Here is an 18,806-nt window from a genome sequence, read left to right as displayed (position 1 = left end):
ATGATAAGCATAAGTTATCACAATGGTAAAATAGAGTGTATTTAATTTTTGTAAATATATCATATTATTACAAATAATAATTATGTATTGATTTATATAAGTTCATATTTTTAATTGTTTTATTAAAATATTTAATTTTATTTTGCTCTTTTGTATAACATAATATAATAAGTCTACTAAAAGTACATCAAGAAGAATTTTAAATACGTATAAACGGTAATATACAAAGTTCCTATTTCTAAAAATTTTAGTCAATTTTCCTACCAAATAAAAAAATATAACAGGTATAAAAGAATGATTAAAACAAGATTTGCTGGAACCAAAAATTGCGTATTAAAAAATGACTTATGAAACGTATTAGAAAAGTATGAACCATATGTTTCCGTTTGTTTTTTGGTCACTAAATTACTTCCTACTTAAAAGTCAAAGAGACCGCACGCTCCGTCGGCTGATAAGCGTCAAAATCCGACTGTTAAATCACGATTTGTTTAACAGGTGCGCCTCGGTGGTTGCATTCGCCCCCTACACCCCATAAACACGGGCCACCCCACGCAGTCCGCAGTTTGACTCGGGCCACTACAAAAATATAACATTCTGAAGTACGGAGTGTTCGCGTGCAACTTCTATTCGGACCGATGGGTTTTCTCTTACTGCAATGGGGCTGGCTGGGGCCATTGTTAAACTGGCGCACATAAATACAACCGTAGATTCCGTTTATAAAGCAGGACCGTAACGGATTGGTGTGATTTTAATTGGAGGCACACGACTAACACGTTCATGATTAAATATTTCTGACTGTATTTCAATAAGTTACAAATTTGTATATGGGTCGTAACACCTCGGTAAAGTAATTTTTCTGTAGTAGGAATAAATTTAAAAATTAATTTTAAAAAATTTAAAATTAGAAGTAAATATTGTTTTAATTCAATATTTTATAGAGAAGAGATTTTGTAAATTTAATTAGTATAATTTAAAGTATAGAAAATTGGAATTTGGCCATAATTGTTATAAAAATTAATGTGTCAAGATAGAGAACTAATTGAATAAAACAATTAAGAGAAAGAATTTCTGCAGCTTAATTTGAAATAAGTATATTTTGTTTTCCATAATAATATATTTAGTGATATATAACTTAGAAAAGTAATACAAACTTTTTTTAACAAATTGGAACTACTATAAAACTAGGAGAAACATTCTTGTAACAATACGAATAAATAACTTTCTTTCTTTAATTATAAAATAATTTATTTTGTATGGAAATCTGAAATTTGATCCTAATTGTTGTAAACATTAATGTTTCAAGAGGGAGAAACAATTAAATAAAAAGGTTCTTTATAAATAGAAACAATTTTTGAAGCTTAATTTAGAATAGAAAAATTTGTTTTCCATAAAAATATATCAGTAAAACCAAAAAGAGTAAAATAAACTAATCAGAACTACAATAAAATTAGTAGTAATATTGATGTAATACAATACAAATAAGTGACATTCTTTAATTATAAGATTATAACCTTTGTTTTTTCTTGGGAGACCTGCATCTTCGAAATTAATATTTACTTTATAGAATGTATAGAAATCTGGAATTTAGTCCTAATTGTTATAAAAATTAACGTATCAAGAGAGAGAACCAGATGAATAAAATAGTTATTCATAATTAAGAAAAACCATTTTTGAAGCTTAATTTGAAATATGATTATTTCCCGTAAAAGTATATATCAGTAAAACCAAAAAGAATAAAATAATATAAAAAATAAAATTAAAAGTAATATCTATGTAATACAATACAAATAAGTGACATTCTTTAATTGCAAAATTATAACCTTTGTTTTTTCTAAGGAGACTTGCATCTTCGAAATTAATATTTACTTTATAGAAGGTATAGAAATCTGGAATTTAGTCCTAATTGTTATAAAAATTTTCGTATCAAGAGAGAGAACCAGATGAATAAAATGGTTCTTGATAATTAAGAAAAACCATTTTTGAAGCTTAATTTGAAATAGGAATATTTTGTTTCCTATAAAAATATATCAGTAAAACCAGAAAGTAATATAAACTTTTTTAACAAATCAGAATTACGATAAATTTAGAAGAAACATTGCTGTAATATTATAATACAAATAAATGACTTCCTTTCTTTAACTATAAGATTAGTTCTTTTATTTTTCTAGGAAGACCTTCATCTTCGAAATTAATATATATCTTACTTTATAGAAATCTGGAATAAAATGGTTCTTTTAATTAACAGAAATAATTTTTGAAGCGTAATTGGAAATAGAAATATTTTGTTTTCCATAAAAATCAGTAAAACCTGAAACATTTTTAACGAGTAAGAACTAAGATAAAATTAGAAGAAACATTGATGTAATAATATACAAATACGATATTCTTTCGTTAATTATAAGACTATAACTTTTGTTTTTCCTAGAAAGATCTATATCTTCATAATTAATATGTACTTTATAGATTGTATAGAAATCTGGAATTTGGTCTTAATTGATATAAAAATTAAGGTGTCAAGAGAGAGAACTAATAGAATAAAACGGTACTCTATAATTAAGAAAAACAATTTTTGAAGCTGAACTTGAAATATGAATATTTTATTTTCCATAAACAAGTACAATATCAAAAGCAATACTCAGTTGAAAAATATAGTTCTTTATAAATAAGAAAAACAATTTTTTAACCTGGATTTGAAATAAAAATTTTCTGTTTACCATAATTAAATAAAAATAAATAACTTCTTTAATTATAAAACTTTTCTGATTGTTTTGCCAGGAAGACCAGCATCTAAGAAATTAATATTTACTTTCTAGTCAATAAATTTTGTAAGTATTTTTTAAACTTTTTACACAAAATCAATTTAATTTTTTTGCCTAAGCCTTACACAAGTAATTTTATAATGTATTATATTAGCTAAAAATAATAATTTTTTATATCGAAAAACAATAATTAATAAACTAAGGTTATTATAAAATTAAAAGGGAGGGCATCTTTCAGTTTCAATGAAATATTTTCTCAACAATACTAATGTACAACACAAAATAATGATTTTTTTCTTAATAATAAGATATTTTTAGATAGGTAAAGATACTTAGTTAATTTATACACTCAATATTTTTCTAGGATGACTAGCATCTACGAAATTAATATTTACTTTATAGAACAGAACGTACAATAGAGTTGCGGACTGCAAAGTTACCCCCTTACACCATAATCTCTTGTTAGCATGAAGACAATGGTGGCGAATTATTGCAGTTGAGACCCCCGATTCAGTCTGGTGCCCCCTGGGGCTTTTATCCTAGTGGCTGGCGAGCTTAAAAATCCATAAAGGTGCAACTTATCGGTCCGTCGAGATGAATATGACTCGATAGTGTTGATGGTTTATGGGATTTTACCCCTTTTGGATGTGACGCCTCATTTCGATATCGCTTTTATATTTTTACGGAAATTGTGTCTTGTTAACGTGGAACTGATTAAAAATTATTGGTTTTACAAAACGGTCATAAATCCAATTTCATGTTTCCATGTACAATCCAATGCTATAAAAAGTAATGGTATCCGGAAAGTATCGAAAATCAATTGGTACCTTCCAAAGTACATTTTGATCTGTAATCCGGAGGTTTTTCAGAATGGTCAGCATATTTAATAATTTTACAACACACTGTATATAGTGAGAAATACAAAGATAAAGATAGGTTTGATGATAAAATATTGTTATGAAAAAATAGAGAATTACATCCAAATTTCCCAAAACCGTTAAATTATTTCAATGTGTCAGTCCACAACGATTACTCTTGGGATTTATGACCCTACACGTCTATCATTTTATTCAAAATATCCAATTTACCAAAAACTAGATAATTTATCACACATGTCCCTAACCTGCCGGTAATAGAAAATTTCTAAAAAACAGGGAAAAAACTGAAAACATTCAAATCACCGTGAAAATAATGAACGGTAGCGATGACATGTTCGAGTGAACACCTTAACGTAAAAAAGCGACGGGTGTTTACACCATCTTCCTTTGACAGTTTGTCATTTGGAATAATCTGCAGGTATGAATAGATAAAGTAGGGTAAGTCACCCCTGAGTGATATTTTTATTGTCACCTTGTAACTTATTGTGTCTTCTACCAAATTTGGTGATAAGTTTTTGTGTTCAAAAAAGATATCTCTCTTACTGAAATCAGAAGTGGTTTGAAAAATACACGTAAATAATATGAGCCGATATGTGAAAGACGATAGTGCCTGACCTAATTATTCCCTATTAAAGACGAATTTTCAATTAACACTGTTTAACTTGGGTGACCGACCATAAACACACCAAACCAGCAAACGTGAGCAAATATTAAACAGTTATTTAACTTGTCTGTTAATTAGACCTAACAAAGTAGTTTTAATCATTTATTCATGGAGATGTAGTCAAGTATATGTTTGATCTGCATTTGTACCGTGGACACCCTCTCATCTAGAATTACGGAGGCCTTCGTTACCGTTACAATAAGGGTGTATGTTCCGTGCGGTGCCGACAAAAGAAATCACCCCAATGATTGCCAATAGCAATTATTTGCTCCCTTTGAATAATTAAATTTCCACTGTGCCCGATTTTATGGCCATCTGTCCGAATCTTTTTCATTTCATATCAAAATATAGAGTTACGAAAAAATCGTATTATCAGTTACTTGTGGAAGATGATGCTTGAAAGTGCAAAAGGGGTTGGCTTTAAAAATAATGGTGCATTGGATAAGTGTTTAGTTAAATAACATGTGGATTCAAATTGAGAAATAATAGACAGAAGTTTTTATAACATCAATGCAACAACACCAACTGCAATTTTAGTTATTAGTTATTACTTTCGACACCTCTTAAATATATGTTCAAGATGATTTAATAAAAAGTAACTTCACATTTAATTAAATAAATATTGAGGGATGATGATAATTGGTTTATAAAAACATTTATTACAAAAAGAATATGAATATTAAATATAAGAACATTACTTTTATGATTCAGTGTTTCACACCAACCAACAAAAAATGTTAAAAAATATTGTTTTTCTAAAAATTAATAAAATGATATAAAAAATAAAAATTGGGTTTTTCCAGCCCTACCACGAATGACATCCTCACATTTTCTGTTCATATTGGTCCAAACACTCCAAAATTTCGAGTAGAAGACTCTCCACATCCTCTAAGTTATTCGGACGGATAGGATGATCCCTTAAACGTCTCTCAAGAATGTCCTAGATGTGTTCTATTGGGTTAAGGTCTGGACTGCTAGCTGGCCAGGCCATAGCATTAATCCCAGCGTTATCAAGATAATTTCAGACAACATGGTGCTGTTAAAGAAATCCCTCCCCACAGCATAATTGAGCCATCACCAAGGTGGTATTTATGAAGTTAGTATGTACTCAGGCAAAATGTCGATTCACCTGTAAACATCGCGAGTTAAATTTCTAAATTATCGTTGCATATTGACAATTAACGAAAATTAAAAAGAAAATGAGGATGATAAATAGGTGATTGCTTAACCTATTGTACTAATTTACCAGAATCCGTATATTTTAAATAACAGAAAAACTAAACTAAATTATAGGTGGTGCTTAATTTCTTAGAACAGTGTATTTTTATATTTATTTAAGCAATTAACCATTTTTATTGTTAATAACTTATTTTAACGAAATGGAACATATTATTGTCATCACCTAATTCTTTAATGTTTAGCAATTATCAATCTTAAAAGTATATTTATGTAAAAAATATAAATTTTTAGTTGTAGACAAAACTATATCTATAATGGCTATGGAAATCTTTCTTTTTTGCTAAATAATTTATTTATTCGATATAATAATTCTTGATCAAATACAGTTAATGTCGTCAGTAAATAAGTGGTAATAAAAAACTTACATGGAAACATTCTCACAACAGTGATAATGCTTCCTTCAAGAGGGATATATTAAACTATTGTCACCAAAAAAATCCGTAACATTTGGCAGTGATCCCGTGAGAGATAATCTGAAGCACCTTTAAAAATACCTAAAAATACATTGCTGGTTAACCAAATGGCTAATACCGGATTTTTATTAGCACTAAACACACAAGCAACGTCGTCCTGCTAACTGGTCGCACGTGCGGAGCGCGTGTTGCCACTGATCTGCGGTGTGAATATCAGGATACGCGTGTCGGACGATGCTTGGGCCCTTTTATACTAATATTCGGTTGTTGAGTAATGTTATTAGAGGATCATTAGTGTAACTCACTGTATTTTTTATGGTGACGAAAACGTGCCACCATGAGAGGTGTTGAAGTGTTATCTCTGTTTTTTACGACTAGTACTTTGTAAAGGTTTAGTTTCAATGATGTTTTATATATCAATTTTTCATGACTACTTAAACATATGTAAAGGAACAGTATGGGAATATAAAAGCAAATTTCAATTATATTTAAGATAATATATTTATAAGAGAAAAAAATATATGAATAATAAATAAATCATTAATGAAAGAAAATTAAGTCCTTTATTATTAAATAAAATTTCGCATAGCTAATTGTACATTAAAAAATAACAATTTTGATGCCTTCAAAAAATTGTGTTATCGACTGTAACCTGTGATGTAATCTTATTCAATAAATTCACAAAATATATCAGTAATAGTCAAGACTTACAGTTCTAATGTATCCCAATACCTCAGAAATAAAGATGATCCTGAAAATTTGAGTCCAATTTGAAAAAAGTCAACATTTTAGTAATTTTCAAAAATTTATTTCCCAGCTTCTATATAGAATTAGAGATTCCGTTCGAACGTCATTCTTCTCTTCGAACCCTCTACTTTCTAGCTTCCAACTAAACAACTGTAGGTAAAATTTTGTTTTGAAAATGCTCTCAAATCTACAGCTTCCAAAGTATTGGGTTAAATAACTGTTGATATTTTGTATGGAGGTGTATGCTATTGATATATGCCTATTTTTTCCTTAATTGTCTGGATCTCATTATTATACGGCCTTCCAAAGCCGATCCATTTTTCAGAAGTCGATATTTTTAGATTGGCTTCAAATTTTCAGAGAAGTAAGGCTATTAAGTTCCCAACAAACCCTGAAAATTTTAACTATGGTATTGAATTGGATCCGAGTTATAAAATTTGAAACATCTCAATAATTGCGTTGAAATCAATATGAAACAATAATTAATGAAATAAGTATTGGAAAATGAAAGAAAAAACATGGATATTTAAATTGAAAGGAGTTTTTTTAGTTTCAGTTATTTGTGACATAAAATAACATGAAATTACTTTTTAATGAGTCAGGACTACAATAAAATTGGAAGAAAATTAAAACTTTCTTGCCTTTAAAATCAAATAAAATTATGCTTTAGAAAGTATATACTAACAAAAAAAGTTTTGTTTCTTTCAAAACGTTCATAAAATTGACTTAAAAATATTACCATACCCATTTAACAAAACATATGAGTAAATTTTAGACTTATTTAAGATAATAATACGAGTATATTATAATAATTTTTATTTTGTTATAATTCAAAAATTAAAATAAATAACATGACACATTTGAAAGAAAAACTTTGCCTTTACTATTAAATTAAATTATGCTTTATAAATTATATACTAACAAAATAAAAACAATTTCTAAACATTTTTTAGATTGACTTATTTATTAATCAAGTAAAATTAGTTAACAAAATAAATGAGTAATAATTAAAAGTACAAATTCTAGTATATACTAATTTTGTTTAATATAATTTTTGTATTTATTTAAGTTAATTAATAAAAAATTTTACTCAGTTATAACAGAAAAAAAGATGATAACATGCCACTGTATTTCAAAGAAGATTAAATTTTTTTGACTTTATATTTAAATTATACTTTGCACATTAAATATTAACAAAATAAGAACTCTGTCTCTTTTAGAATATTCACGAGATTGACTTAATTGAATATAATAAAAGGATAAAGTTAATATAAAATTAGCAAAACATATGAGAACATATGAGGTATACTCAAACCTGCAAGTTCAGTATATCCTGATCTGAAAATATAAAAATAACTTTTAGATTTATTTAATGTTTAGCAGAGAAAATTAAACTCACTTTGCCTATGAGTAATTCTCAATCTTACAAGTTATAATATATCCTGGCTTTGCATCAGTCTAATTCTCTATAACTTTACTCCACACATGGTTTGACATCGATCAAACAAATAAATCCTGATTGACATAAAATCCAGCCTTATTCATAATCCACCATTGTCATGTAATTTATACCGAAAAATTGGGGAATTTCGAAAGAATTGTGCTGAAAATTGCCAAAACGACCAATATACTTAGTTCTGTTAAAATGGTTAGTTAGTGGGTGCCCCGACAAACGAGCATGGTCTAAAGTCGTTATAATCCCCATGTAGGGGTAGATTTTACTAATGGATCAAACGACAAAATCTCTAAATTGATCAACCTATTTGGAGGATTATTTCACTGAGCATTACTAAAATATATTTAATTCAGATATTATATATTTCTATTGTATATGTGAAATAATATTACGTAGATAATTTTAAATTACAATAACATAATGAAAATATTTTTATTCGACAAAGTAACAAGTCTCTAATGCGTTATTTCAGTTGCCTAAGGAAGCTGATTGAGTAAGTATTTATATCATACATTTAGTTTACATATGTATTATAAGTTGATAATAAATTGTATAACAAAATTATTGTTTTTGAAAGAAAGTAACTCAGACGACATTCATATGTAAACAAACAGAGGAGTTACTCGATGAGAGAATATAATAGACATGTACAGAGTATTAAAAAGTTTAAAGGCTTACTCCCTTAATGAGCGTAAAAGCTAGTTATTGTAATAACATGCAGACCATACTTAGGGATAGAAAATATCCATTCTGCACGGTTAGACCGTGAATAATAAGCAGGGGGTGCATTAAAGGTGCCCCTTTTTAGGGCTTGCGAGGCGTTATTTTTTTATGTATGTTACTGGCTGATTAATGGATGGTGACACTAGACTATTTAGCATAATTTACACGAGCATTCAAGAATATTAGCAACACTCCACTTTAATTTTGCATTTGTTCTCGCTGTTATTTATTGTCGTTGAGTTACTGCTACTATTGTTACTAAAGTTTTACCAATACAGATACAAATACAACTAGGCAATGAGCTATATTATAATTAGTATTAGGTATCAAGTAAAACAAACATAACAAAAATTAAACGTATTTGTGATCGTCTCATTCTTAGGCGTCTTGTGAAATACACTTGGATTTTTTAAATTATACTACAGGTAGGTCACAATAGGTGTAAAATAAAACAATAATAACAGAAAATAAAAATATAATCAGTCAAAAAATACATACAAAACATAAATAAACAAACATCTTTTAATAAAAATATAAAATGGGTTTAAATTAAAAATAATTAAAAATAGAGAATTATTTCCAGTTTATCGAATTTTTACTCTAGGTTGTGGTATTTTATCAAAATATTCTGGAATTTTATCGAAATATGTAGTTTTATTAGACCCTAAATATATTTTATTATTGACGTCTTTGCATATACTGTTTGGTCTCTTTAGTAAACTGATGGCGTCTTTAAAGAACACATTCTTCTTTCTGAATACTAAAATAAAAGCTCGGCATGCAACTCCAACTATTAAGGAATATTTTAATTCTTCATATAAAGGGCCTTTACCATTTTGAATTCTAAAAAATATTTTTTTAGTGTACGTTCTCAAAACGTCTAACAAACTGGACTCAAAGAAACTTGAATCTGGATTATAATCTTTTAAGATCAATACTATAGTTTGAAATTTAAGGGCAATAAACACAAATCCATCAAATACATTTTTCAAAACAGTTTTTAACGAATTAAAATGCGTACTTAATTCCAACTTATGAAAGGCGTGTCTGTTGTAGGAGAATAACATTGCACGTTGTAGTAATATTATATTTTTATTTTGCACCACTTGTCTCTTTAAGTTCCATAATTTAATTCTGTCTTTCATAGTTGAATCTTGAATTTTATAATACTTACGTATTTCTCCTGTGAGCACATTAAATAAGTGACCATTGTAGGGTATAACAGGATAATCTCTATTAGATATTATGAACAATTTTTTGCTCTCATTCACTTTATAATCAGCCAATATGATAGATTCAAACTTGTGGGCCAATAATCTGACAGGTGAACAAAATATATAATCATCAACTGTTCTATGCATAAAAATTTTGTCCTTCGGAAGACTTTCTAGAAACAACTTCTCATGATAAGTAATATATAATTCACATAAAGCAGCGGATAAATGGTCACCTTGTACCAAACCACGAGTCCACTTATAATATTGAACTCTGCCCTTATTGGTCTTTCTTGTCACGTATCTTGAATTTAATGTTTTGTTAATGTAGTCTTTGTCAAAATCATCGAGGTCAGTTGCATCTATCATTAATAATAACTCCTCAATATCTATTATTCCAAATGCATCTTTTATGTCAAGTTTCATGCCATATATTATATCACCTTTACTTATGTATTTATTCACAAAGGTGATCCATGATTGATATAAATCCCCATGACAAAAATTATTATTTGCAATTGCGTAAATTTTTTTACGCAACCCTTTTATGTAATTTTGGTCAATATATTGCGATTTTGGGTGCATTATTATCGGCCTACATTCTAAAGTTTCGCAATTCGTTTTCGGAATCAACCTCAAGAAGCCCGGTGTGGCGTCTACTGAGTCTACAGGTATTAGATTCTTTTGTTTTAAAAATATATGTATGTTTTTGTCGTAAAATTTTTTCCATACACGTCTTTTATAAAATGTGACATTATACGATTTAGTTGAATACGAAGGGTGGTAAAAGTGACTTACAAGTGGTTTTATTACATGATCCAAAATTCGTTTGTTATAATGCAGAAACACTTTCTTGACATTGGGTGCATCTTGTAGCCATAATATTTTTTCATAATTGTAATTTTCGCATAACAGAGACGTATAAATGCACTCGTGTTGCGATTGCGTTAATATCTTGGCGACCACTTTGTAAAATCTTCTTCTATTTGATCGTGATCCAAAGTATGCGTTAGGAATTATGTCATCTAGTAATTTCAAGAAGTGTTTGTGATCATCACATTCTTTAAGGTCTTGCTTAATACATCGGGAATTTTTTATAATAACGCTGTAGATTGTTTTCCCCTTAACTCCATATTTTGTTTGAGAGTTAGAGAAACAAAGCTTACGGTATTTGATTTTCGTTTTTTTCCATTTCGATTTTGGTTCCAAAGCCAATGGATAATAGCGAGGTGCTAAAACCTGAAACATTACAAACAAAAATTGTTGTATCTTAGACTTATCCGGCACCTGAGGGATGTTATAATTTAATTGTTAAAAGTTAAACTATAGGGCTAATTATATTTAAGGTACAACTGAATTTTGGAAAAAAGGATACACAATATTCTGTGTTGTGTAAATCTTGGTGGTGAGCTTTACATTTGTCTAAATGATGTAAGTATTTACAATTGCAGTTTTTTTAATTAGTTATTCTAAATAGAAACATTTTTAACTAACTAAAATGTCTAATTATTCCTGATGTTGCTAGAAGCTTAAGAAATGATTATTACAACTATGAAACAACACACTCATTTGAAAATAGAATAAGAAAACGTTCTTTTACAGTCAGCCAATTTAGGGAAATCAGTAAGACTAAAGTTTGCATAAAAATATATTAATTACCTCTAGAATTTTGGTGTTATGAATTCAAGTTCAATAGAATAGCATCAGATGGTAAGTAAAAATACGTTCATCGTCATTCAAATAAAAGTTTGGACAATAAATACACTACAAATCGTTTTACATACACCAGAGAAAAGATTACAGAAAATTATAGGTAACTCGGACCGTTTCATTTAACAGGTGAGCTGAAAAGTTCATAGGCTGACACATAAATGGCGCTACTAGTATGAAATCCATATGATTTTCAGTTAGCCCTAATCTTCAAAAAATACGTGTATAAATTTGACAGCCTGCCATTAGTTTGTGAGTTATAGCATTTCGAGTGAACTTTTGTTAGTTGGATAAAAAGAAATTGCGTGTGTTAATAAAGCATTGTTTATTGGCGAAAAAAATACTGTTGAAGCCAAGGCTTGGCTTGATAAACATTATTCGGACTTTGAACCAGGAAAATCAACCATTGAGTAGTTTGGTAAGTTTAAAGGAGGCGAAGAGAACGAATTGGTGATTCTGAGCAGTGTTTGGAGCTGTTCAATGGTAATAAACCCAAATTTTTGCGTCGATATGTGACAATGGATGAAACATGGTTCCAACATTTCACACCAGATTCCAACCGACAGTCAGCCGAGTGGACTGCACGTGATGAACCGACTCCAAAGCGTGGAAAGTCGGTTGGCAAGGTTATGGCATCAGTATTTTGGAATGCGCATGGCATAATATTCATTGACTATCTTAAAAAGAGCGAAATCACAGAAAAATGGACTTATTTATAGAAGAAAGTGCTGTTTCATCCAAGACAATGCACCGTGTCACAATTCAATGAAAACGGTGGCAAAATTGCATGAATTGGGCTTCGAATTGCTTCCGCATCCACCGTATTCTCTAGATCTGGTCCCCAGCAACTTTTCTCTGTTCTCAGACCTCAAGAAAATGCTCGCTGGACATAAATTTTGCGCCGATGAAAAGGTAATCGCCTAAACTGAAGCTTATTTTGAGACTAAAGACAAATCGTACTAAAAAAAATGGTATCGAAAAATTGTATGACTGCTATAATCGTTGTATCGCCCTCAAAGGCAACTATATTGAATAATAAAATCAAATTCTATCAATTCTATGCTTGCCTACAAGTTTTTCAGACTATCTGTTATAGAGATATCATAAGAAGTGGTTCGATAATTTACCAATTACATGTATTTGTATGCATGAACAAAGAGTACACAACAAAATAGCATCCAAGTCATATAAATATTAATAACTGTATATTTTTCAAATGTTTGCTATTCTGTAATCAGCTTCATTGTGGATTTACTTACTATAAAATTTAATAAATATATGAATATATTGTAAAATATTTTGATTGCATTTAATTTAGTTTTTTAACTAACTTTAAATAGTAATATGTGTTATTATATAACGAATTTAGTATGAAGATAATTCACTATTTTTAACTGACTTATTTAATAACATAATCACTTAATTGTTCCAAGTTATTAATATTTAATTTATGTTAAAAAATTAGTATTTATTTATAATATTTAGATTAATGAAAATTACATTTTTATAAAAAATACTTTAAAGAACATTGAAAATTGAATTGCTTTAATAAAACGAAATATTTGTTACATTAAAAAAATTGGGAGGAGTTTGCTTATGATGAAGATTTAAATGTTTGGTAAATTATCTTCAATTAATTTATATTATTTTTTAACTAAGAAAGTAAATAATTATTACACATTAAGCACACAGTTTGAAATAATATTAAATATTATACTGAGCAAATTAAAAATGTTTAAATTATTCTTACCTCCATCACAAAACAACTCAAGTACACAACTGGCAAGAGAGAATTTAATCAACATTCGAGACATGCAAGTCTTCAGCTACTTGTTGAGACTTGTCAGTAACATCCCCAGAAGAGCAAAAGGGTAACTCACATTAGGTAGATGTACTTAATTATTGTTAATTTATTTTAAAATATAATAATTAAATACGAATGAAAATAATATTCGAATATATTTTTACAGGTAACTAAAAATAGACTTGAGTGAAACAAAAAATATATATATATTTTTAAGTCCACTTAAAAAAAATTAAAAATATGTTTACAGGTATAACATACATAAAAATTTTACTGATAAAATGGAAGCTCATTGTCGACTGTAACTAATTAACTATATTACTAATGTGAATAATAATTAAATTTGTTTAAATAATAATGAACTGATTATTTATGTACAAAATGTTATATTATGTTAGTATTATCTAAAATATTAAAAACCACTAATTATTTCAGTTCTTTACATCACATTGATGTAATAGTGAACAGTTACACAAGAACAATTAAAGCGTACGTTTACAAAAGTATTGAACTGATTTTATTAGAAATAAAGTTATGACAAAAAAATATAAATCTTTCCACAAATGAAGAACTAAAGGTACCTGTTAAAGTTAGTAGGTTTTCATTGTATAAATGTGCAAGGAGAGATTTACGCAGAAGACATTCTTAGTAACATTTGAGATATATTATAATTATTTTCCTATTATAATCGATTTTTACTACGTTTGAAGTAACACATGGGGTGTAAAGTTAGATACAATTACATTAATAATACTTATTTTATTATTTCATTTAGTATAAAACATCAAAATGATCTTTTATTTACACTAAACAATTAAAATCAAAATAACTAAATTCTTTTAAATAATCATATTTAGTTAACATTTGGCTTAGAATTGTCGGATAATTTTAAATACATACTTACTTCATCTGTTTGAGACTGTGATTGAGACTGAGATTGACTCAACAGCATTTTGCAAACACCATTTCCAACAGCATTCAAATACTCGTAAAATAATAATGATTAGATGATAATAACTATTTAAAGTGTGAATATACATAAAAATTCTAATATAAAGTATAAACAAAACTTTTAGGTTAGGAACCTTACCTTACTGTAGGCAACCAAGTGTACATTACGATTATTTAGTAGTCTTTATGACAGTGACGGTTTTATACATGTGTAGGTTATAATGTATAATTTTTATCAATGAAATTGAAACATCAACATTTGTGCTCTATTGTCAGCTTTTTGCAAGCTTTTAAATCCGCAAAATCGTTGTATCCAATGTAAAGATTAAGGCTTTCGTGACCATTGTTTGAATATCTTGTCGGTATAAAAGTAGTATAGATATTCTATCGATAAGTTTAGGTATACGTACACCGTTAAAACTCTTGGACCACCCAAATATTTTTGGGAATAAAATGTTATAATTAATTGTACAGCGGTCAGCGACAGATTTGCAATCCTGTTCGAATTCAGAATCGCTTGCTATGGATGCATTGTTACTTTTTACTTTAATATCAGTTGTACTTTAGAATTTCGTGAACTGAACCTGAAAAACTAATTATTTTAAAATTAGAAGAAATGTCAGTGTTTAGTTTTATTCTGTTTAAAGGACAAAAACAAATATTTTGGCGAATATTTTAAGATACCATAGGGCGAGTGTCAAAGCTAGTAATTTAATATAGAGATCGTTTAATATAGTATGTTAAAAAATAATAATAAATAACTCCATAATTTTTGCGGTGCAGTGTTTGCATATATATAAATCAGAAAAATGGTTATTTAATTTAACAAATTTTACTTATTTTAGACATATTAGTATTTTATTTGAAATTCTCAATCCACAATTCTAAAAGACATTTTAATATTTAGATTACTATAAAACATATTACGAAAAACAAAAGTTAAAATAAAAAGGTTTCAAGATCAAAATTCTTATTGTATATATTTTAATAAAATATTTGCTCTATAAATTGGAAACCTTACTATACTAATATAATATACTATTTTTTTAAAAACCATTATAATGCTTGAAATGCTCAATCTAAAATTCTATAACATATTCTAAACAATTTCAGTGAATAATCTTAAATTTAGGTTGGTTATTGACGGTTTAAAAAAATAATTTACTTTTGCATAGTCTATATTTAAAGTAAATTTCCATTATGAACCTTATAATTGTAATATGATATAATAGATAAAGAGATAATAGAGATAAAAAATTACAGTAACTTATTGTATCGATTATTATTAAAAAGGCTTCAAACGAATTTTGATAAAAAGATTTTTATCTACTTTACTAAATTCTTTATTGTGATTATAAATATATTTATATTAATTCACTTTACTACACTTATAAATCATTATTATAATTGTAATAATTTATTTAAAAATAAGATTATTATTGTATTTTTCGATTATCTTACCTTTATTGGTTTAAATTATTAAATAAATAATTCTTGTTTCTATTATTCAGTGTTGTCAAAAAACAAGAATGTCCCTGAATTTACCCAATTCACCAGTTAATTTTTACAAAGACTCGTTTCATAGACTAAGAGGATTTTAAATTTAAAGAATTCTTAAAAAACATTAAAATAGCAAGTTATTTAAAATAAATATAACTATTATTAAACTAAATAATCACCAATGTTCTTGGACTTTTTGATTTCCTCTATAGAACTAAAGCGTTTTTTAGGTAGTTGAAAAATTGAACAATAATACATAAATATATTATAGTTACATTCTGAAAGGATAATAATATTTTACGAGTTGCGTTTAAAATGGGTATATAGCATGTTAATGTCTCTTGTAGTAACCGTTTAACAGAAAAATGCTATTAAAAGACTCACACTAAAAGAATCATTGTGAATTGCATTATTTGATATTTGATATAGATGTATTTATGCTTCCACAAACTGACCACCTCGTTCACTAGATTTGACACTCCTCAGGAACTATAGAGACGTTCAAGTTTCATTTTAATGTAAAATGTGTAAAGGATGCAAGCAGTTCACTTTACTTTTCTTCGTCGTATTAATCTCTGTATGAAAACGATGAATGCTTGCTTGCATAGAGTTTTATTGTATAAACAAAATAAACAACAAATAATTAACAATTTCTTGTCATCATAAATTGATACCACAATAAAATATTTCGAATTCTTGGACTTTTCGGCTTCCCCTTCATAGTTAAACCGTTTATTAGGTAGGTGAAAATTGATATTATTATTTTGATAATAATTATTTAATCTTTGAGTACACAGTTGCTTTGATATTTTGGTCTCTTGATGGATATTTAATTTAAATTAAATTTAATAACCCTGTTACAATAATGTGCAATTTGGGCAGTTTCAGACAAGATTTCACATACATTTAAACAAAAAAAGGTGGACTATATCTAAGAATATAATCCCTCCATAAATATAGATAAGTTAGTTATTTATAAATATAAAAATTATCAAACAAAAATTTATAATATTATAAAATATATCAATTTGTAATGAAACGTTCAGTTGTCAATACACAATGACCAGTGAAGAAGAAATATTCCCTTTTCAATATTTTAGTGGTATGTATTTACCGAATAATTAAATATAATCTAGACGCTTTGTTTATAAATTGTAAAATAAATATTATTTCGTGAAACGTAACTTATATTTAGTTACAATTAAATTCATAACTAAATTAATTATACCAATTTTAGTCAAAATATATAAAGCGCGAGGTCAATTTTTATTTTTAATAGATTTTAATTTAGATGATTTACTTCTCAATAATTGTTTGTTGTAGGTAGGAAAGAATTATGGAAATCTGTGCAGCAACTGCGAAAATACGATTCTAGTAAACACGACGAAGATTATTTCCATGAATTGAAAGAAAAAATCGTAGGTTCCTTGGAAAAAAATAATGGTTTATTTATGTTCAAGGGGACTCTTCCCAATCACAAGTTACGTTGTGTTCTGCCATATATATTTGATGAAGTACTTAATCAGGAAGGCGACTTTCATCGTAAGTCAATATTGTTTAAGGAAATGCTTCAACTTGGTTGTAATGGAATAAACAATGAAGAATTTAATGTCATATACAAGAAATTTTTTCAAAGTACTTTGGGACAATATAACGGAGATATTTACCACAACGTGATGAATGGTGATACAGTTTTATCATTTGCTTTGAAATATGGAGATTATACTGACTTGGAGTTTCCAATGCGAATAGGCAGTCTGATGACTGAGTCAAATGTTTTACGTGTTAATTATGAAGGAAGACTTCCATTAGATATTTTAATGTGGCGTATTAAAACGCACGAAGAATTTAGAGAATGTTGTCTTGAAATTGAAAAAAAATTAAGGCCATATGACATTAAATTTGATAAACGAGGGCGACATGACATTATATGTACTGAACTAGAAAATTATTTTAAAGTTCCATTCAAACAAACTAAAGTCTTTAAGAATGTACTGAAAATAATTGAGAAATTTAAATACAAGAAAATTTCAAAAGAGTCAGAGCATATACATTTGTTCCAATGTATTATTCTAAACAAATTAGACGACTTTAAGAGAATTTTAAACGTCAAAAATAAAGATACAAATGATGGAGAATATAACTTGTTACAATGCAGTTGTTATATAGAAGGACGTGAACATTTTGTAGAAGCTTTAATTAAAATTGGTGCATCGCCTGAAAGAAATACTGAGTTTCCAGAGCTAAATTCGTACAAAGTTTTAAAAGCATTGAGATTCCCTGCTATCATTTTGTCTGCTTTATCTGACAATAGAGACGACAAAGGTATTTTTGATAAAATACTCAAAATCTGCAAAAAACAAGATTACAAATTATCAGCCACGGAATTTATAGATATGCTGTTCTATCATTATCAGGGCACTATTTCTACAGATAATTTTTACAAATTGTCTAAAATAAAAATAGACGAAGAAGTATTTTCTCTGATTACTAAGAGAATTGTTCAACTAAATGACGCTATTGGTTTGAAGATTTTATTACAAAAAGGTTGGTCTCTTCTAAATAGTGACAGCTATAATAAAACTGTTTGGGATTATAAATCGATACCAGTTCTAAAGGACTACATGGACACTTGTATCTATCTTGATAAAGAAGAAATTAAGTTGCATCCCAGCCAGAAACTATATTTAGATTTTAGTTTTATTTCAAACGAGGAAAATACAGAAACAGAGATACTTCACAAATTGG

At 27.9% G+C, this 18,806-nt stretch overlaps 1 protein-coding gene across 3 annotated transcripts; it reads right to left on the bottom strand.

Moving 5' to 3' along the window:
* Positions 1 to 9,337: 9,337 nt before the first annotated feature.
* LOC109596047 (telomerase reverse transcriptase) lies at positions 9,338 to 14,659 on the bottom strand. 3 transcript variants are annotated; one of them, XM_020011502.2, is made up of 3 exons: positions 14,512 to 14,659; positions 10,330 to 11,332; positions 9,338 to 10,266 (listed from the first exon to the last, which is right to left on the bottom strand). In XM_020011502.2, exons 1-3 carry the CDS (start codon positions 14,557 to 14,559, stop codon positions 9,464 to 9,466), a joined length of 1,854 nt encoding a protein of 617 aa, XP_019867061.2. In that variant the 5' UTR covers positions 14,560 to 14,659; the 3' UTR covers positions 9,338 to 9,463. The 3 variants fall into 3 exon arrangements, with proteins under 3 accessions (XP_019867061.2, XP_019867060.2, XP_019867062.2); XM_020011503.2 differs by having other exon boundaries at positions 9,543 to 9,722; positions 10,054 to 11,332; XM_020011501.2 differs by having other exon boundaries at positions 9,338 to 11,332.
* Between the last annotated feature and the right edge of the window lie 4,147 nt (positions 14,660 to 18,806).

The sequence above is a fragment of the Aethina tumida genome, chromosome 4, assembly GCF_024364675.1.
Source record: "Aethina tumida isolate Nest 87 chromosome 4, icAetTumi1.1, whole genome shotgun sequence".
Lineage (NCBI taxonomy): Eukaryota > Metazoa > Arthropoda > Insecta > Coleoptera > Nitidulidae > Aethina > Aethina tumida.
Note: the sequence above shows the minus strand (reverse complement) of the source record. Positions and strands in the feature narration are given on the sequence as shown.